General features: G+C 42.4%; 4 protein-coding genes across 5 annotated transcripts; 3 read left to right on the top strand and 1 right to left on the bottom strand.

The window, feature by feature from the left end:
* The first annotated feature begins 1,802 nt into the window (after positions 1 to 1,802).
* LOC139626664 (phosphatidylinositol-specific phospholipase C, X domain containing 1) lies at positions 1,803 to 7,585 on the top strand. Its single transcript, XM_071487086.1, has 7 exons — positions 1,803 to 2,395; positions 2,586 to 2,700; positions 3,242 to 3,384; positions 3,494 to 3,622; positions 4,556 to 4,711; positions 5,464 to 5,644; positions 6,746 to 7,585. Exons 2-7 carry the CDS (start codon positions 2,601 to 2,603, stop codon positions 6,988 to 6,990), a joined length of 954 nt encoding a protein of 317 aa, XP_071343187.1. The 5' UTR covers positions 1,803 to 2,395; positions 2,586 to 2,600; the 3' UTR covers positions 6,991 to 7,585.
* Positions 7,586 to 9,271: 1,686 nt separating this feature from the next.
* On the top strand, positions 9,272 to 12,881 carry LOC139626665 (phosphatidylinositol specific phospholipase C X domain containing 1). Its single transcript, XM_071487087.1, has 6 exons — positions 9,272 to 9,494; positions 9,878 to 10,014; positions 11,764 to 11,892; positions 11,974 to 12,129; positions 12,213 to 12,396; positions 12,477 to 12,881. The coding sequence occupies exons 1-6, from the start codon at positions 9,413 to 9,415 to the stop codon at positions 12,740 to 12,742; spliced, it is 954 nt and encodes a 317-aa protein (XP_071343188.1). The 5' UTR covers positions 9,272 to 9,412; the 3' UTR covers positions 12,743 to 12,881.
* On the bottom strand, positions 12,879 to 16,169 carry gtpbp6 (GTP binding protein 6 (putative)). Its single transcript, XM_071487081.1, has 10 exons — positions 15,426 to 16,169; positions 15,218 to 15,355; positions 15,062 to 15,132; positions 14,852 to 14,982; positions 14,659 to 14,729; positions 14,408 to 14,566; positions 14,104 to 14,312; positions 13,842 to 13,990; positions 13,312 to 13,464; positions 12,879 to 13,231 (listed from the first exon to the last, which is right to left on the bottom strand). The coding sequence occupies exons 1-10, from the start codon at positions 15,838 to 15,840 to the stop codon at positions 13,105 to 13,107; spliced, it is 1,623 nt and encodes a 540-aa protein (XP_071343182.1). The 5' UTR covers positions 15,841 to 16,169; the 3' UTR covers positions 12,879 to 13,104.
* Positions 16,170 to 17,676: 1,507 nt separating this feature from the next.
* LOC139626662 (ICOS ligand-like) lies at positions 17,677 to 20,907 on the top strand. 2 transcript variants are annotated; one of them, XM_071487085.1, is made up of 6 exons: positions 17,677 to 17,856; positions 18,013 to 18,082; positions 18,179 to 18,502; positions 18,580 to 18,864; positions 18,960 to 19,136; positions 20,696 to 20,907. In XM_071487085.1, the coding sequence occupies exons 1-6, from the start codon at positions 17,824 to 17,826 to the stop codon at positions 20,767 to 20,769; spliced, it is 963 nt and encodes a 320-aa protein (XP_071343186.1). In that variant the 5' UTR covers positions 17,677 to 17,823; the 3' UTR covers positions 20,770 to 20,907. The 2 variants fall into 2 exon arrangements, with proteins under 2 accessions (XP_071343186.1, XP_071343185.1); XM_071487084.1 differs by having other exon boundaries at positions 17,784 to 18,082.
* Positions 20,908 to 21,065: the final 158 nt, after the last annotated feature.

The following is a 21,065-nucleotide window of genomic DNA, read 5'->3' as shown; positions in this document are numbered from 1 at the left end:
TATAACTAATAACATTCATTAATCATGGCTCTGTTCATGTGCGGTGTGTCAATGTGTCACAATGCATAATACCAAGACCCTGTAAGTGGCTAAACTAGATGAGATACAGTACAGCCCATAATAATGTTCTTAGTTTCACATGTACTTTCTTTAATGAAATGCAGTGAGAAAGGCCTTTAAGAAGAGGATGCTGTGGTGTGGTCTAATCTAAATTCAGCAGTGCTGGAACAGTTTGTGTAGTTTGCTTCACGTCACTGGTTAGTGCTGTTTCAGGGTTTATTGACCTGCTGAGGAAGCTGAGCAAGATCTGACCAACCAAATTATCACAAACAGACAACTTAATCACTTTTCTCTCGGGAAGCCCCTTTTAGTGCAAAGGTCAACTTCTGATACAATGAAATACAAGTTTTTAAGATAAAAGGAAGCTGCCACAGCATATGTTGATGACATCTTAAAGTGTGATATATTTGACAGATAACTGCACAAGAACACATGTGACAATTTCTGAATATAGGTGGTATTTGTGGAATAATAATCCTGCCTGTATGCATCTTACAGTAAGAAGAACTAACTTTTTTCAACACATATAGTTATAGATATAGTTATCACCTAGGTCAACAGTTCACAACTTTATTGGCTTATAACCCTTCAAAGCAAAGCAAAGCAAAGCAAAGCAATGCCTTATTGTGACCTCTTGTATGTCTGCATGAGTAGATCAGTCAAAAAAGTGACTGGGTTGCAGTTTCCAGCAGGAGAGTGGATGGGAGAGAGAAGCCAATGATGACTGCTGAGCTTAAGAAAGAGCAAATCTGTATAGCATGTAAACAACAGACACCAACTAGCAGAAATGTAAAAATATCCTTATTGCAGCACGTCAGCACAACAATAAAAAACCCTGTTAAGAAATAAAGGGTTTGTGGCTACTAAAACGCTGCAAGGCTTTTAATTTGAAACGCTTACAGGAAGTGTTCAGTTTGTATTGACACTTAATGCAGAACTTTAAAACAGCAAATGGAAGCGACTGAAAACTGAAAACTAGGCTCTCTACTAAACTACCGCTTCGATCAATTGTGCATATCAAACAGAGGGAGTTAGAGATAAAGGCCTGAAACCTGCGGTTGAGGTGAACCACAGCTCCGGGCACTTTATGAGTGTGGATCCCAGACTGAGGCTGGCTCTGTGTGAGAGACACCAGAAGACTGTCGCTTCTGCCTGTCTGTGATCATTTCACTATATATATATATTTTTTTACTATTAAGTAAATATGGCTGAAAACATAGCACATAATACATAATTTATCTTTCCAGATATCTAAATGAGAACAGTGTAGTTGGAAATTCAAATACCGTGAATGTGAGCACAGAGAGGAGGAGAGAAGCCAACAGGTAAAGAGGTGAAACCAGCTAACACTTGGCTGAGTGTAAACAGCCATGGTGCCAGTGATTTACAGCGGGTCCACAACAGTTTTCAACTCCAGCCTCAGTTTTTCACATTGACCACATGCCAGATATTGAACTAGTCCGGTTTACACTGGACTGAGGCTGTGCTGGAGGTTAAATGTGTCCTAGGCTGGAGTTCAGCTAGCAGGACCAATGCTAATTCAGCTAATTAGCATGCTAACATTTGGTAATTATTGCTAAAAACAAAGTTTTTAAAATACTTAGTTATAAAAAAAGTATTGGTCAAACTGAAATGTTGATGTTGCCAGACCACTAGCACAGGTAAAATAAAAAAGTTTGAGCATGTTGGGCCCGTGGCCACACCCCTTTTGTGACGTGTCCTCAGGTGTTTTTACCTTTAACAATAGATATGTGATAGACATGTGCTGGGAGGGGATTTTGACGGAGCGGCCGTTTTTCCAGGACTTTCCCGCCACAGAGAGCGGTACTCCCGCATCACTCCTCCGTCCCACCCCGGCCCCTCCGACATGTCAGTGGGCTCTTTAAGAGAAGAGCCTCTGCGCATCTGCTGATCCGTCAGCAGGCGCGGTGCCACCCTCCCCGCACATCCTGCTGCTGCACCTCCGGGGCCGACGCACACCCGGCGGACTGACCCGCTCACCGCTGGTGCACCTCAAGCACCCGGCACATCATACTTGGATGCTGTGTCGCCATGGATGACCGGTAATCGAAACTAAAATGCGCCGGGCTCACCGTCCTCGCCATCCCGGGCTATGCAGGTGTAAGAGGTAACAGGACTGAGCTGCTGGAGAGGGACACGGCCACGCTTTATCTGAGGACCCCATCGTGCATGTTTTATGCACAGCCATGGCTTTTTCTGTGTCGGAATGGACGGTTTCTGCCGGAGCACGCCTTTAATTCATTCATAGCCTCTGTGCTGGTTCGGCTGGTTCAGCTGGTTCAGCGACAGGAAACAGCAGCCGCACTTTGATCAGGTAAGTGTGACATACACAGGACAATACCTCTCACATTACTGTGTGTGGACACTTAACATGATACTATAGTTTCTGTACATCACTGAAGGAATATTTGTACTAACTACCCCCCAAAAACAAAGCAGAATGTCCAAATACAATCTAATCAATCTCAGTTAAAGAAGCTCTGTCTGTGTCTGACTTTGTGCAGACGCTGGAGCTCGGTATGAGTGAGCTGAGCCTGGGAGAGCTGCCCATGGAGAGCTGGATGTCTCATCTGCCATGTGCTCTGTGGGACACCCCCCTGTACCACCTGGCCATCCCGGGTAATCTGCCACAAAACAGCACGCTGTAGTGTTGATGAAGCTGATTGTTAATTTAATGGTATTAGTGGAAATAATGTAGTATATGATTGGTGTATGAGTGGTCTTAGTCTACCTACTACTCCATACAAATTGCAAGACTGTTCTAGCTGCTGTTGAAGGTGGCCTTGAGAGCTCCGTGCACTGCCACAAAAGAAAACACATGCAAATGAAGAAGGTGGCCTCAGCAGTTTGACAGCACATATGCAGCATTTAGAAAAGAACCAAATCACGCTGTGATGAAGTAATACACGGGCAACTCAACAAATACATGACATATTTGCATATACACCATATTGAAATATGCTGCAGATTTTGCTATTCATGCTGAATATGTGTAAAATGGAGATTGAAGATGCTTTTCTCATTTGATTGTGTTTTGTTGTCTATTTGCATGTGTTTTCTTTAGTCGCAGCACTTTGAGCTCTCAGGGCCGCCGTAGATATCACATGAAACAGTCATATGTCTGATGGTGATTATAGGTATTTTTGTTTCCCCCAACTAGGCAGCCACAATGCAATAACCTACTGTCTGGATATGAATGACAGATCCCCTGTTGACCTCACCCAACCAGACATGCTTCAAAAACTGGACAAATACATGAAGCCCCTCATTCGCCCCTTTGTGTACAAGTGGGCAAAAACCCAGGTAATAAATCACAGAAGAAGACGCATCAGCTGGTGGTTACTTATTGTTAATGGCCTCATATTTTCAGCTGGATCCCCTTTAATGAATTCCTGAACGCTGTGTCTTGCAGGAGTACACCATAAAGCAGCAGCTGGACTGTGGGGTCAGATACTGTGACCTGAGGATTGCACACAGGCCCAACGACAGCTCCACTGATCTTTATTTCTACCATGGTGTTTACACCACACTCACTGTGGAGGTACAGTAATGGCATGCAAACACAAATGTTTACAAGTGGTTCCTACAGTGACATTTATGCTGGTGTAAAGGCCCATCTGCACTTAGAACAATAACCATAAAGAACAACAACACATTCACGCTCAGTAGAGACTTGTCATTGCAGTGAGATACTTAGTCCTCTTGTCCCTGCTTTCTGAACCTTTAATTTGATTGGTTGTAAATGTTTAGTCATCTCTGTGTCCAAAAGAATCAACATTATGGTTGTAATGTTGGACATTTTAATGTATGAAGTAGCTGCAGCAATACTTTTTATTTACAATCTTAATCCCATTGCTCACATGCACCTCCACAATTATCTGGCAGTTTTCTGTGTTGTTTTCATACAGAACTAGATGCAGTTTTTATGGTAAGATTGTGTGTGTCTGTGTGTGTCTGTGTGTGTGTGTGTGTGTGTGTGTGTGTGTGTGTGTGTGTGTGTGTGTGTGTGTGTGTGTGTTAGATGTTCATCTAGCAAGAACAAAAGCAGCATCCTTCCCTGGAAACATACGTGAAAGGTTTTACTTTGATGAACCTATGCAAAAACTGACCCATAGGGACTAAATCCTGCAGTGAATATATATAAAGCATTTTCATACTTAACATATTCATAAGTCACTTGTGCTGCAGAATATATTTTAAAAACCTTTCAAGCAGCTTGTATCACTTTTGTTCTCAAGCAAGGCTGCCAGATGATAAGAAAACAATCTCCTCTATCCAGGGCAGTTTTGGGAAATTCCATCATGTAGTAGATTTGTGTGAATGCCAAAAATCACATCCTATAAAACAACTGATCTTGGCAATGTTCCCTGTGTGCTATTAAGCAAGGCTGTCAATTGTATATTAAAATTAGTCCTGCTCTAGAAGACTAAATGGTGCCTACCTCACCCTGTTCGACCGTGTGTTTTCCTGACAGACTGTTCTGATGGAGATAAGAGGGTGGCTGGACGCTCATCCCAAAGAGGTGGTCATCCTCTCCTTCAGCCACTTCCTTGGCCTGAGCCAGGAGCTCCACATGCTGCTGCTCACAAGCATACGCAACGTATTCACCTCCAAACTCTGTCCCAAAACAGTACGACCTCTCCTCCACTTTTGAATAAGGACTTGAAGAATAAATGTTCTATGTTTTTTCAACAAATCCTATGAAAAAAAACAAAACCAACAATGAACTGATCCCACCAACCAGTGCTGCCTCTGTAGTCAAAGCCTGGTTTAGCTTATTACACTAAACTGTAGACCAAAGAATGTAGCATGCTAACCAGCTAGCCCCGGACTGTCTCAGCTGTCTCGTCACTTTACCATAGCGACTCACTGTAGCCTCCAACCTGTCCTGATGATGTACTCAGATACTCAGATGTATCTGAGTATTATAATCTCTACAAGCTCTTGTCAAGTCACAATCACCTCCACCAACTCCCAGGAAGAAGCCATGTTCAGTGGCAGAGAAAACTTACAAACAGCCCCTTTAAATACTCACATTGTGCACCAAATGTGGATTAATCCACAGCTGAAACTAGTTCCTAATAAATGCACTATTTACTCCTGTTTGAGTAACCTTTGGTAAAAACTACAGTACTTCACTATCAAAACTACTGTAAATATACAGTATATTTGTGACTCATTTCCATCTTCAATAGGAGCCAATGGGCTTGAAGCTTACAGGATAGAGAAGTCAAAGTATTAAGAAGCACATTGGTTGGTTTTGTTTTGTTTTTTTTATAGGATTTCTTGATGGTAAGAAAAAGCCAGCCTTATACCTTATAGATAATATTTAAAAGAGCTTCCCAGAATATGAAATGAAGCCTATTATTCTGTTGATTTCAGGAAGCATTGACTCTTCGAAACCTGTGGGCGTTGGGCTACCAAGTGATTGTTTCCTATGAGCACAACATTGCCAGCTGTCACAGTGAACTGTGGCCACACATACCTTACTGGTGGGCCAATAAATGCAAAGCTGAGGCTCTTATCGAGGAGTTCGAACACAGGAAGCAACATGGAAGACCAGGTAATCTGCTGCTGGACACAGCCAAACACAGGCTAGGCACAAAATCGGCGACTTGTTACTTGTTAAAGATTCTGTAAGTGATCGTCACTGCCACTAGATGTCACCCTAGACCACCAGCATCTCAGACCACACAAACACTTCGTCAGCCACAACCATGTCTCCCCTCCCTCCGTGTTCTCATTCAGCGAGGTGTTACAGAGCGCAGTGAAAGTGCCACTAAACACACAACTGAATAAAATTATTGTCTACACAAGAGCCAAAAAAAAAACCAAGATGACCACTACCATTAGCCCATGCTAGCATTGCAGTGAAATGCTCCACAGCTATGCTGGCAGTTAGCAGCTAGCGATAGTGACATTTTCCAGACGAATATATAACAAAGGTAACAGCAAGTTAACTAATGATATCGTGCTGCTGTAGCAGTCACTAATGAAGACAAACATGTACCATTATGTAACATTAAATTACTGACACATGGAGGAGAAGAAAAGTCAGTTCTGAGTCGAGCTTGGGCCCTTTAACAGCGTGTAGGGTTCACCATCTTCGTAAACACAGACTAGTATTAGCTCCACTGTTGGACTGGGAAAGAAATTCAGCCTTGGACTTGGGACAGTGAAGGAGCCGGTAAAACCCACCAGCTGACCAGGATTTGAGCCAGTAGTCCCCATGGCCAGTCAGCCTGTACCCTGGTCTTTCTTTGTCAGAGAGAAAAGTCTTTAGCTGAACATGTTTCTTCAGTGGAGGGAATTCTGGAGGGTCAATTTCACCTGAACTCTGTGTACTTCACTGTGTCATTTTGCGTGTGGCCAGTGCCTTTGTGTTTATAAATGTGGGGAGGGTCAACGGTTTAACAGGAGGGACCCTCATGCACCAACATGCATGCTACCAGACCTGCTACCAAAACAAAGACCAGAGAAACTCAGATTACTGCACACACAGAGGGTTGTGACTTGGTTCTCTGCTCAGGTTGCCATAACTATACTATATCTTTACATAGAAAATAACTGTTTGCTGCAATATGTTTGTTTAAAATTACTTTTACAGAACCTTTAAAGCTGTAGTTGAATCATCATAAAATCATGTGTGTATTTTGTTTTTCAGGAGGTTTCTTCGTCACAGGAATTAATTTGACGGAGGACCTGAAATACATCTGCACACACCCGACGGAGTCCCTGAAGGACTTGGTGATGTCCACGTACCCAACTCTGCTCAGCTGGGTTAAAGAGCAGACCCCTGGCCCCAGAGTGGGTTCTCTCAATATCATTGCTGGGGACTTCATCACAGAGAGCCACTTTATACCAATTGTTGTTAAACTGAATGAGAAACTACTGAAATGGTCTTCATGACTTTGCACCAGTATGCATTATTCTACAAAAAAATAGTGAATCGAAGCATGAAATATACACAAGCTTGTTTTGTTGAGAGCGACAGAAAAAATACTCAAGTACTTGAACTATTCATTTACACATAAATGCACTGATATGCAGTGAAATGTATATTTCCGTCTTAAAGCTGCTTGGAAACAGACTTTTGTTATTTTGACCTGCATTTGTTTGTATATATTCAGTTCACTATTTATGCAATGCACTGTATCGATTTTCACCAGTCAGCAAGGCGGCTAGTTTTATGTTACGGTGACAAAAGCAATAATGAACTTCTAATAACTTCTAATCTCACCTTAATGTAGGCATTTTAAATGAGTAAACACAAACAATGTATTTAAAGAGCACATATGACTGTATCACCTACAATACACGTATTTATCCATAGAGAATGTAGAGAAGACATGAAACTTATGCAAAATGCATGGAAAGGTTATTTGCATGATTTACATATAATTGATTTTAGCCAACAGGGTAAAGGTCTTGTTTTAAAACAATGCTGCACCACTGTGCCTGTGGAGATGAGCTTTTCAAATAAACATGAGCATTTTTAAGCTAATTATCTGACTTTATTCACTCAGCAATCAGACAGACAGAACAATGTTTTCTGCGCTGGACTGTCACACACAAGAGAAGTGACTGTGTCTTCAAACTGTGTGGAGTCCCAGCTTTTGTGTTCCCCTGAAGTGTGCATTTCTTTTTCGATGCTTTTGAATTCTTCACAATAGCTTGTATTACGTCACGTATCTGAGTTGCTGTTATATCTATATAATAATAGGTAGGGTTTACCAGCTACATGCCTTTTTGTCAAATGATCTATAATTACCTTACTGACATAAATGGAGAAAAATAACAAACAATTCATGTCAAAATTGTTCAGATGAGTTTATTGTAGAAGCCATGACAGAGTGACAGTAGACTCTACTGTGTTGAATAATAATCAAGTAATACATTGCTTAATTAAAAAAAAAGGAAAAAAGAAAGCCAACAAATTTTCATTATAAGACAAAAAAGGCCAGTGTTTAAGGCAGTTGATTCTTTTATTGAATTACAGTGGCATTACATGTTAATACAATTAAAATAAATAAGATAACTTTTTAAACACATTCCTAAAAATTCACAAGGTTAATTTTTTTTCCTACTAACACTGTGTTTTCTATCATATGATTTCAAACAAGTTATACTTTAAAATATGCAGTTTCTGTTTCCATGGGTCAATGTAAATACCCTCTATAATTTAAAGCCAGTGTGCCACTGAAGACTACACAAAGTCTGACCCACAGAGTAACAGGAGCTCTCACTGGCCACTTATTTCTGAATGGTTGATTTGAAGTAATCCATAATTATAACTAATCACAAGTGTCTACAGTTATTTCAGGAGCATGATCCATAAATTAACAATACATTCAAACAGTCAGAGTTAAAGTTACAGATGTAGTTTTACATGTCCAGGATTTTAGCTTTTTTATTGTTCATACTTTCTTATTAAATCAGGGACTTTGCTGTATTCTGCTTCCTTGTTTTGTGGTTTTCTCTACATCCAGTTGGCTGCCTCTTATTTTGGAGGATTGATGTACTGAAGAGTCTATGGTAGGAAAAGTTAGTGCTGTAGGAAACTTTGCTTTTATGATGGAGGGATGCATAAATAAAATATAATAATAATAATAATAATAATAATAATAATAATAATAAGTAATGTTGATCCAAAAAAAATCCCAACTAAAATTGGATAAAAAAAAATGATGAGTGATTAATGTCCTGACAAAACCCCAGACAATTCATGACAAGTCTGTCAACCACTTTCTATGCCCATGATGAAATCACATGAAGATAACACTATCACAACATCATGTTAACCTGACCCACACTACCAAAAGTATTTTACTGAAATCAGGTCAAATAAACAATTCATTTGAAAAAAGCTATTCCCACACATGGGAAATAAAATAAGACAAAATCAGGCTCAGCTTTTTCCCCACTTCATATTTGCTCCACCTCCTCGTTGTAGACGTCACAGCAGCCCCACGGGTGTTTCGATAGAGAAGTTAGAGAAGTGTAAATGATGTGTTTAATGACACATGATACATAGAAATTCATGTAGCCTAGTTTTCCCACCGTGAATCCACACTAACCGACCTGCTCCACTTGTGTCGCTCGGTGTTGCGTTACTTGTCAGTCTGCAGAGGGATCAGGAAATTCAAAGTTTCGGCCCCCTCTTCCTCCTCCTCCTCCTCCTCCTCTTTCGAGGTCTGTGGTCGATCGTTTTTCACGTTAAGGAAACTACCAGGACCGCTCATATGATGAGTGACCTCAGCAGGTTCCTCAGCTCTATAGTTCAGACCTGGTTTCAGCGAGTCTCCTGCAGGTCTGTGACCGACTGAGCGACATGGATCTCGGCTGCCAGGACTGGATGTCAGCGCTGCCCGAGGAGCTGTGGGACGTCCCGCTGACAGACCTGGCCATACCTGGTACATTCATCACCTTTGTCTTACTGTTTCTGCCGTTATTTGTAATGTAACATCCCAGCAAGGAATATGACTCCTACACAGGCTATACAGACTGTCATACTATAGACTAATATATTAATTTTTTTATACTGAGTTTTTCTACAATAGAAACCTGAGTATCTATGAGGTTTTGGATAGTCTATGCTTCCTAATGTTAATTGTGCATGCCCTATTTGTTACATTTCCTTTGCCTCCCCCATGTAATGATATTTTTATGATCACCTGTATTGATTTAGTTTATGACTGGAGCTGAGCTTTAGCTTTCACAGGACCCCCTCTACCAGACCGACAGTATGAGGGATTTTTTTAAGTTTCAGTGTGTCTGTTCACACCTGTTCATGCAGGGAGCCATGATGCCATGAGTTACTGCCTGGACATAAACTCCCCCCTGGTCAGGTCTGAGTCCGACTGTTTCAGGCTCCTGGATGGACTTTTCCACTGTTTTACAAGACCTGCCATTTTCAGATGGGCTACCACACAGGTGTGTATGGTATTAAATGTGTAAAGTGCAACACCAGTCAGACAACTTCTGCTAATTATACACATAATGTAGGTAAATAGGTCAAAGTGGTATGAGAACCCCTATAGGACTAAGAAGTTATTGATGTAGTGTTTTTGCACCCGGGTGGCCTGTTGGTTTAGTGAGGTGTTTTTTTTTAGGGTTATCCAGTTGTGTGTCTATTGTAGTCTCACTTGTGATTTGCCTATTTGTGATTTGCCTACTGTTGTGAGACTGGGGCTCAGTTACTTTACTGCTGCACTGTTATGAAAAAAGCCTATTGATACATGGAGTTTGGTAACCTGTGCAACGTCTACCTCAGTAACAGGTCTAACAGAAAACACCTATGACCGTATGTGGGGCGTTTAAAACCCAAGAATCTCATCCTGACTCAACCATGACACTTATTCCTAATAACTTACATAAACTTGAAATCTTTGAACTGATGTAGTTAATTTTTCTGCAGTTGTTGTGAAGTAATTGTGAAGGATTTTTTCAAAAACTTGGATTTCTCTCTCTCTAAGCAAGTTTAAACCTGCTATAACAGATGTTCTTTGGCCACAGGGGGGCAGTGGAAACAAACTGTCAACACAATATTGACATATCATCACTTTTTAAGTTGATATGACAAATTTGTTAGCAAACAGATGCTTAGTTACACATTTAACAGACACAAAGAGACATTAATAGTTATTAAGTCATATATCTATTAACCTGACAAAAAGCTCTGTTTTGGTCACCACCACCTCTTGAGAAAAATAAATGTCTTCTCTCACTTTAAAGGTCCCATATTGTATAAAGGTATATATCCATGTGTTTTTTGATTATAAAGCAGGTCTAGGTTCTATATTAATACTGTGAAAGTTTCAAAGCCTCAGTCCACAGAGAAATGCACACAGCCTGTATTCAGAAACTGAGCCTTAAAACCAGCCGTCAGGGATTCTGCAACTTTGTGATGTCACAACAAAACAGTCACTGCCCTCAGTCATGCCCCAAGCCCCACCCACCTGGACCCACCATCCAACCTTTACTTGAAATTTAAAAAATATTTTATTCAGTCACTCAGAAAACAGTCAGCCAATCAGAGGAGAGACTCAGAGCCTCTCTTCTGATTGGCTGACTGACATGTTGTTAATAGAGCACCAGAGTGAAGCCTGAGAGAGGAGATGTAAAAGTACACTGAGACAAATATATCATCTGATGGGTATCAACACTTCAAACACCTTAAATAATGCTCTATGTTCACAATCTAGTCACGAGACTACATGAGAGGCAGGTAGCATACGCTGGGTCAGAGCTTTAGCGCTTTTTCAGTGAGCACAGCTGCCGACTGCAGCTGGAAACAAGGTTGACGTGAGCAGTGACAGTGAACCGAGAATATGTAAATATGTGGCTGTTGAACTATGCCGAAAGACGCTAAAACGCTCTGGAGAGCCAAGAGGAAACTGCAGAGTTGGGTGATCATTTTCCACGGGTTCATTACTGCATATATACACACAACATTTGATCCACTGTTGATATAAATATTTTGATCATAGCAGCTTTAAGTGAAATGTGCCACAGGAGAAAAGCATGAATCACCCAAGGATAAAAGTCATATCAGCACAGCATCGGTTTGTGGGACTTAATACATTTGATATCAATTACTGTGAGACACTTTATCTAGTTCTCATGTAATACAATTACACATTATGGAATCATAGTGATAAAATGAACTGCTCCTCTCTGCAGGATAAAAGCATCGAGGAGCAGCTTTCAATGGGGATTCGGTTCTTTGATCTCCGCATCGCACACAAACCCAACGACTCATCCAGCGACCTCTACTTCACACACATCATATACACACATTTAACAGTTTTGGTGAGTTCAATAAAATTTATTAAAATGCTTCAGTTTGGACCATTAAAGTGTTTATGAATGTAAAATGTCATTCCCTTACAGGAAACACTGATGTCTGTTGCCACCTGGTTAGAGTCTCATCCAAAAGAGATTGTTATCCTTGCTTGCAGCCATTTTGAGGGAATAGATGACAGATGCCATGAGTCATTCATTTTCTCCCTGGAGAAGCTGTTTGGCTCTAAACTCTGTCCCCGAAAGGTTAGTTTTCTCTTTGAACAGCTGATGTTCAGTATAAAAACAACACTGCACCTTCACACATCTAACCTGCCCTCCTCACACAGGAGTCAGTCCTGACCTTGCGGAGCTTGTGGGCGTCTGGTTACCAGGTCGTTCTGTCCTATGACTCCCAGACTGCAGAGAGACATGAGGAGCTGTGGCCTGACATTCCCTACTGGTGGGCCAACCAGTGCACGGCACAAGGAGTGATCAGTTACCTGGAATGGAAGAAAGAACTGGGGCGTCCAGGTGAGTTTAACTTACACTCAAAGAGCCGACATCAGAAAATGCTCATTTTTAGCCCATTAACTGTGGCTTCTTTGTCCCAGAGGGCTTCTTCGTCTCCGGCCTGAACCTGACAGCTGATAGGTATTACATCACCATGAACCCGAAGCAGTCCCTGCGGACGCTGACTTTCAGTAACTGGGAGTCTTTGAGGAAGTGGCTGGAGGAGCAGGTCCCTGGCTCGGACCCCAAGAGCCTCAACATCATCACAGGAGACTTTGTGGGGCCACTTCCACTCTGCCCTCTGGTCATAGCACTGAACCAAAAACTTGTACGGAAGAAAACCAGCCAGATTAAAAAAGATAACTGATTTTATTCCACTGGTGCTGTTAACAACATACCTCATTCTCTCTTTTCTGTATTTTCTGTCAGTTCATCTGCTCTTTGTTTTCTATGCTGTTTTAACTGGAAGAAATATTTTTGAAAAAACCATCAGAGTTTATGAATTTCTTGCAGTCATTTAAGGTGTCTTTTAATCCAAAACATTTTGAATCTACAGCAGTAACATGCAGTTTATATATGTTTACAAGAATGTACAGTAACTGTTTTAATATACTGTGCAATACATACAGTTTTTTTAAAGACCTTTGCAGTTTCTTGATCCACATGGACCAGTAATTCATTTGGAGCTGCTGCCCTGAAGGAAGGAGGATCGCTCTCCTTCCGACTTTGCTATCTGCCTGTGAACAGTTTCTTGTAGCGTCCGTAAGCGGCGTTGCTGATGATGACCTTGACGACAGCCGAGCCGTCATCTGCGCTCACCTGCACGTCCTGAACGGTGGCCTCTTTGTACAGCCAGCTGTGGATGAAGAGGCACATTTACTATGGATGCTCTGTTATTATAAACATGAAAACACAGTGAAGAGAAACAGCTCTCACCTTAACTGAGGAGTGCTGAGGTTGACTGTGAGATCTAAGATGTGTTTTCCAGTGGAGTTTACGATCTCTTCCTCCACTACTTTCTTCAGCTCATCCAGGCCTCGCTCCTCCAGGGCTGATATGGGCAGAGCTTTGGGCTCTGCAGACTGATAGCTGAGGGGGACAAAGGAAATACTCTGAGACTGTTTAAAGATCAAGAACTGGCTCAGTCCCATTCACGTTAAAACAATAGGTTAATGATGATGTGAATTTCTCATATGGTTTTGAGTACATGTAAAAAGTCATTTTATATTCTACATTTAGTTGTTTAAGATACAATTTGTGGTTTTAAAATGGAAAATCTGGATAAAAAATTCAACCCATTATATGACCATCCTCCTAGAGTTTATAGGCTTGACAACAGATGCCTGTATTTTCTTTTTTTTTTAACCATAGGAATAAACTTTAAACTGAATTTAAAACATCTTTGAAAGTCTTTAAATTGACTCTGGAAGTTTGCAGGTGCAACAGGACTTCTGCTCTCTTCTTACCTGTCAACTAGGTCAGTTTTATTGTGGACTTCTATCATGGAGCTCATCAGCCTCTCAGGGATTTCGAGGTTCTTGAGGACATTCAGTACGTTCACCTTCTGATTCACTGCCTCAGGGTGACTGATGTCCCTGACGTGAATCAACAGGTCCTGGAAGTATGAGAAAGACAAGTCAACACACTCTACTCTGAAAAATAAAAATACTTTTTAAATAAGTCACGCTGACACCACACACATCCCTGACTTGAGCATCGGGTACGTACAGAGTGTTTAATATCCTCCAGGGTGGCAGAGAAGGAGTCAATGAGCTGGTGGGGCAGCTGGGACAGGAAGCCGATGGTGTCCACGTACAGAACAGTCATGCGGCTGGGCAGCTGGCCGGCGTGCACGGTGACATCCAGGGTGGCGAAAAGCTGGTTTCTGGGCTGCAGACCACTGTCACCAGTCAGTGCTTTGATCAGAGTTGTTTTTCCTGAGCAGACAATCAGGGGGGAAAAAATATCATCAAACTGAAGAGCAGATTGAACAGTATCATGATTAACAATGGACCAGTTTCCAGTCTCTCACCACAGTTGGTGTATCCCAGCACAGAGACGATGGGGAACTCTCTGTGTTTTCGCTGAGATCGCAGCAGGTGCCTCTTCCTCCGCAGTTTCTCCAGCGCCGAGCGGATCTTCATCTCACGCTCCTTCAGCAGCCTCTGCTGCACCTCGAACAGCGTCTCCCCTGTAAGGACCAATTACCGCGCTCTAACCAGACGGATCAATAGCTACAGTGCAGACAGACATGTGCGCACAGATGTAGCGATGCCTCAGTACCTGAACCTCCGATGTATCTAGTTCCTCCACCTTGCTGATCCATGTTTGCGATTTCATTTTTCAAACGAGATCTGGAAATGATACGCCAAGAATTAATATGGACAACGACATGATACCAGATTAAAATAGAAGAAGAAAGTTTCTAAATTCCAAAATATTTAAACAATGGAAAATTTAAAGCAGTTTAAGTTACCTCAGCAAGGGAATCTCGGCCAGAGAGATCTGTAACTTGGCCTCTTTAGTCCTGGCGTTGCAGCGGAAGATGTGAAGGACTACTGAGTACCTGTCAAAGACTTTAACCCCCCAGGCTTCCTCAAGCTCCCTCTGTGTGGATGAAAAACCAACCGTCAGTGCAGGAGTCCTCTCTATATGCAGCCAGAAGGCGATTTTCACACAGGCTCACCTCAGACAGGGCAGAGAGACGCTCAACATTCACAAACACAGCAGTGATTCCTGCTGTTTGCTTGATTTTCTCTGAGGGGGTAAAAGCACAGGTGATTTATATGGAGATATGTCTCAGTGCTTAGATTCACAGGTGGACACTGACGGTGGGTAAGACCTGTAAGAGACTGGAAGTTGCCTTTGCCAAATATCCTCTTCTTCTCTGGTGTCTTGGTGGAGAGGATGATCGTGTCGACCACTCTCCAGTTGTCTAAAGTGTTCACGAGGCCCACGGCCTCGGCCATCATCAGCTCAGCTGCAGAGAAAGCACTTAGATAAATAAACGCTCTGTCATGATCCACACTCACACACCTCCATGCTGTTACCTGTGGTCAGATGCTGCTTCCTGCTCCCCCACTTCACATCAGGCTGAACGATGAAGACCCTGTGTTGTCCCCCTGCGATGTCTGAAGGAGCCTGCTCCTGGAACAGCTCCTCCACCTCACTGTCCTCAATAAAATCTCCATCCTCCTCCTCCTCCTCCTCCTCCTGCGTGGGTCCTGTCTGCTGTCCACTGGTAAAGTCGTCTCTTCTCTTTAACCTGCATGCAGAGAGTGCAAACGCTCTGGACTGCAGGGTGGGTGCAGCTCGCAGCCACAGTGGCTTACAGGTGGCCAGTGCAGCTGCATGGTGAGAAGTGTGGAGGAGGCTGCAGGCTGGTGGAGCTGCCCTCTGACAGCTCTGTGTGCAGGGTCGCTGCAGGAGGGGCAGCCATGGATAAATCCTCCTCAGCGCTGTCATGTTGTGTCAGGTGAATATCTGACTGCTAGCACAATAACATCCGATCGGACAATGTGAACAAGTTACACTGATCATGCTAAAACAGCCACCAGCTCACCCTTCAGGACTGTTGACGTCTTCTTCTTCGTCTTGTTACCGAAGGGTCGCAACAACCCGAGGAGCTCACACCGCCACCTACTGTAGCAGAGAGTGTTGTTGGCGGACTGTCGACATTATTTTTCATTCTTAATACATATATCTTCAGTGAGATGTTGGCTGTGTGTGCTGCTCACAACCACGCAGCTTGTTGTGTTTCAGTCCATGTGCTGTCGTGTTTTCAGCTTCGGGTCATATCCCGGCGCCATTTTACCCCCAACTCCGACTTCCAGGCAGCGTGTCCTCCCAGGCTGCGTAAGAAACCCAGACTCAAGAGCTGCAGGCGCTTACATGTCTGGTTTTGACCATGGTGGTGTTATTTTATTTTATTTTATTTTTTATTTTTTTTACATAAATCCTACTGGGGGAGGCATTTGCACGGAGTTTAGTGGGAAGAAGCTGCCTGTAAGTCTGAACCCAGGGGGCAAAAGGCCCATGTTTCAAACGGTCGTCGTCTTCTTCCTGGTTATGTCATTTCCTGTGTCATTTTTCTCACAAGTTCCTTTCTTTTCTGAAAAATCAGCAGAAGGTAAACGATATGGAAATAAATTAGTATAAGGAGCATCACATTTGTTTTAATACAAAAGTACAAATGATAGTTTATAAAAGTACATCGGTTTCTCACAGGTGCAGTCTGCCCTCTAGTGGACCACAGTAGTATTGTATTTCTTTAGCTTTAATAAAATTTTCATTTTGAATTTTTATTCTGGCTGACATTACAGTGCTAGCTTAGCTCTAGCTTTATTGTGGTTACGCCAGTTATAATTTAGCTAGGAGATATTGGACTCGAAGGACAGATATTTCCATTGTTTTGGTCCGTTTCGTCTCAGATTATTTAAGGTAATTATTATTTTTTATTTTATTTCAGCCATACTAAATGTTTTGTCTTTCAAGTGTCACTTTAAGTTATTTTTTCAAATGAAGCAACAACAGCAGCATCAGCCACTGAATTTGTTTGATAAGTTTGTGTTTAAGGAGAGAGTTTTTGGTCTGGATTATTTATCTGGACATGGTTTTTGTTTTTACGTTAATAGAGATAATAGTCCTATAGATTTTTAAAATCTTACCAAAAAAATTCAAACAAACATCTTAGAAAATTACATTAGTTTTCAACCATACAACTGTAAACATTACTGCCAAAAACACAGAGAAAATCAAAGTAACAAGTAAAGTAAAATATACATACAAATGTAAAAACAAAATGTAAACATGAGAGAAAGGAAGTCGGGCAGTTTTATTTAATTAATTAATAACCATGAGTTAATGATTGTAGTTTGTCCGAACAGTGTCACTGGACTGAAGAGCTTGTTTCTCGAGAACAGCCACAGATGAAGATTGAAAAAATAAATAAATAACTGACGAAAATAAAGGAAATCTTCAGCTATTAAAAATGCTTCAGTTATCATCCCTACATTTGCTAAACTCACATTTAACGTTAGATTTATCGCATGAATGTATGATCTATTTGGTGAATAGGAAAAGTTTATTACTTGCTGTTAATTTGCACATGATCTCTTCCAGAGTACCGCTCTCCCACACACCCTGAGGTGTGAGCCTGTGCCGGGCGTCACATCGCCCTGCCTCCCTCTCTGCCCCCCCCCCCCCCCCCCCCCCCCCCCCCCGGGGGCGTGGGTGTGTGAGACCTGAAAAGAAGTCCAACAGGTTGGACTGATCTCCGCACAGTGGCTCCGAACAGGATCTCTGCTTCATGAAACTGGGAGGCTGATGATTTGAGTTAGTTTAGCCTGGGAATCTGTTCATTTTAAAACCACGGCGGCGACGCTGTTTGTTAATTGAATCGCACAGGGAAGGAGAGCAGAGCCCAGACATGGTTCAACAAGCTGCAGCATGACAGTGGATTCCTTCTGCGTGATGAACAGTGTGCGTAAGACTTGGAGTTGTTAAAGGGAGACAGAGGACAGGAGCGTAAAATTAGAGATATAGAAGTTAGTGACAGACATGTCTTTGTTCTGTAAATTAAAAAGAAATATATTTTTCAACTTTTTTTGCGTTTTGCGCGCACAAACGCGCCCACAGAGGGCGACACCGGTGGCACTGTGGCGCACAGGACTACTGCTCAGCTTCCTCAGTCTCAGCGCCTGTCTGGGTAAGATGTCTCTGTCTGGTCGTGCAGATTAGACACTGAAATAACTATTGTTACTGAGACTTACCAACGATTTACCTGTGCTGCTTTTGTTCACAGAGCAAGACTGTGTTCTTGGCATAATGGGAAGGCCGGTCTCAGTGCCCTGCTTTTACCCTGAAATATTAACCTATGGGAATTTTTCCATTGAGTGGAGGAGAAATGATGAACTGGTGCTCAGGACAGAGTGGGAAGAGGATGTAAATATGGGGGTGTGGAGCATGAACAGTGCAAAAATCTCCACTGACGCTGCACTGACTGGAAACTTGTCTTTGGAACTGCCCACAGTTGATCCCACTGATGACAAAATGTATTATAGACTATTCCTCATCTCAGTGGAGAATCAAAGTGCTCCTCTCTGCACTGTGTGCCTCAGAATAGCAGGTCAGTGTTTGACACATAGGAAGCAATCAGAGGATTATTTACAGAAACTAACTCCTGTCTCTGGTGGCTGTTTGCAGCCAGTTTCAGCTCCCCACTGCTGCAGAGGCAGGAAGCAGCGCCAGGAGATGAGACGGCCTTCCTGTGTCACTCCAGCGGTGGCTTTCCTGAACCTGCTGTGCACTGGCTCATCAATGACACTGAGGAGCCCCCTGAGGGCTCAGTGAGGACCCTGGCAGCATCACTCCCTGACTCCCATCTCTACAACGTCACAAGCCACCTGACGCTCAACGTGTCCAAAGACTCCAGGGTGTCGTGCATCATAGAGAACCAGTCCATGAACCAAACCTTGACCTCCACGAGCTGTGAGTGATTGACGCCTGCTCATTCAAGTACTAGGCCTCAGACGCTCCTGTACGTCACCACTTGTTCACTAATCTCTGGTTCTTGTGGTGCTCAGATGGAGTGCAGAGCAACACGGTGGTTGGCCGAGCGTCACAGGCCATGTGGATCTTCAGCACTGGTCTCTGTGTGGTGGTCGGCATCATGGTGATGGTGGGCGTGGCCTATCAGATCCACCTGGACAGGATAAGTAAGAGGAGGAAAGACGAATACCATGACCAACGCTCAAACAGAGGTAGGCGTCCTCTGCTGGGGACATATTCCTTCTAATAACATGACAGGACAGATCAGGCATTACACGCCACACTAACCGTGTTTACATGTGGACTAGGATTCTGGTCATGATCTAGTTTCTGCAGTATCCTGGTTATGTTTTGTGCATGTTACCAGATGCGTTACCTGGAGTGCTCCAACAGAAACCAGGATACTGTGGCATGTAAACAATTGGTGCAGAACATACGGGCATTCTCACGTTTCATGTAAATGTCAAATCCTGAAGATCAAAACCAGGATAAAACTCAAAACTAAGATACTAACATGCAAATAAATACAGTCACAGCCTCCACTATTCCAAAATAAAACCACACATTTTCCTGATGTTTCCCCAACACGTGGGAGAGATGCCAAATCCTGAGAGACGACAACAACAATCCATTTTTCATGTGTTTTTAACACCTGAAATTCAAGTCCTTACTAATGTCTAATGTCTAATTTAGAACCACACAGATTTTTCAGACTGGTTTAAATTTTGCTCTCAGATTAGTTCCAGACAGTCTCTCAAAAATAAAAGTACAAAAAGTTTCCCACTCTACCCTGAGGAGAACTATGGTGGATTTATTACCCTGCTTCCATGGTAACGATCAGTGACACCTGCAGATCAGTGGCACCAAACAACAAAAAAAGAAGAAAACATGTTTTATAACTTGTCATTTATTGTTAATATGGTCGTGGAGCGAGTAACGAGTAGAGAGAAAGAAGTGACCTGTTATAGCAGTGAGCACATCATCATCATCATCATCGTCATCATCATCATAAAATAGTCATTTTGCTTTGTCCAAGCAAATTATTCTGAGCCACATTAAGAAGCCTCAGCACCTCAGCTCTGCACTGAGACTCTTTTGCATTATTACCCTCGTCACACTCAAACTTCCTGGTGACCATTTTGTGCTGTGGTGAACAGAGCCGAGCGGTTTGTTGATTCCTCTGTTAGTCGTGTTTTTTGAGTTTCTTAGTTTCCACAGAATTTAGGGACAGAAAAACTAGACAGCTCCGTGCAAACTGTTTTATAAAAATACATTTTGTGTTGAATTTCATTCTGTGGCCAAAGACGAGCAGTGCAGCTAGTTTCTTCTTTTTGTGGTTGACTGTGTAGATTTATTGGTTAAACTGGAGAACGTTAAAGACTTTTAAAGGACATCATTTTCAAAAAGATTTTTGCCAGAGAGAACACGGTGACATGTGTCGTGTGACAGGAGGCAGAGCATGTTGTGACATGACACCTGTGTAACCAGAGTATCTGGTGACCTTTCATTTTCAAGATCAGCGTTTCTCATCATTAAAGCTGCATGTGTTTGTGTTTGCTCCTGCACAGGCTCTGGATCAGGTTTCTCAGCCGGAGACCACAGAGCTCTGATTTATAAACACGTCAGCTTGTGTCACTGCAGTTTCTTCAGCATACACCTGTAGCTGTATTCATTTGACAGAGGTGCTGGAACGTGTACCCCAGTGTGTTGCTGCTTTTGTGTCTCCTGAAAACATTTTGTTGTCGCTCAAATGACTGTTTGTTGTCCTCAGGATACAGGAGACGACATCTGTACGACAAGGAGGCCGAGGCCATGAAGCCGCAGCCAAAAGAGACTGATGTTTGAAACCAGAAATAAATTCTCCTTCACTGTCACTTTGTCCGCCTGAGGCAACAGAGCACTGATTTGTAAACATGTATTTGTTTTTGCCACTGGGTTAGATATTTAATATAAGTGTATGTGTGCGTATGTGTGTGTGGGAGGGGGGGTTAGTATAGATAAGTATAATTAGTGTAAATCTCAGCACTTCACTTTCTGAAACACTTTTATTTTTACTGGACTCTCCACTTCCAACATTTAATAAAGAATCAAACCTGAGGCTGTTTTATTTCATCTCACAGATCTGTTCAGGTTCTTCACTC

This window comes from Trachinotus anak, unplaced genomic scaffold (genome assembly GCF_046630095.1).
Source record: "Trachinotus anak isolate AG129_WGS33_773 ecotype Australia unplaced genomic scaffold, CSIRO_AGI_Tana_v1 ptg000010l, whole genome shotgun sequence".
Classification (NCBI taxonomy): domain Eukaryota; kingdom Metazoa; phylum Chordata; class Actinopteri; order Carangiformes; family Carangidae; genus Trachinotus; species Trachinotus anak.
Note: the sequence above shows the minus strand (reverse complement) of the source record. Positions and strands in the feature narration are given on the sequence as shown.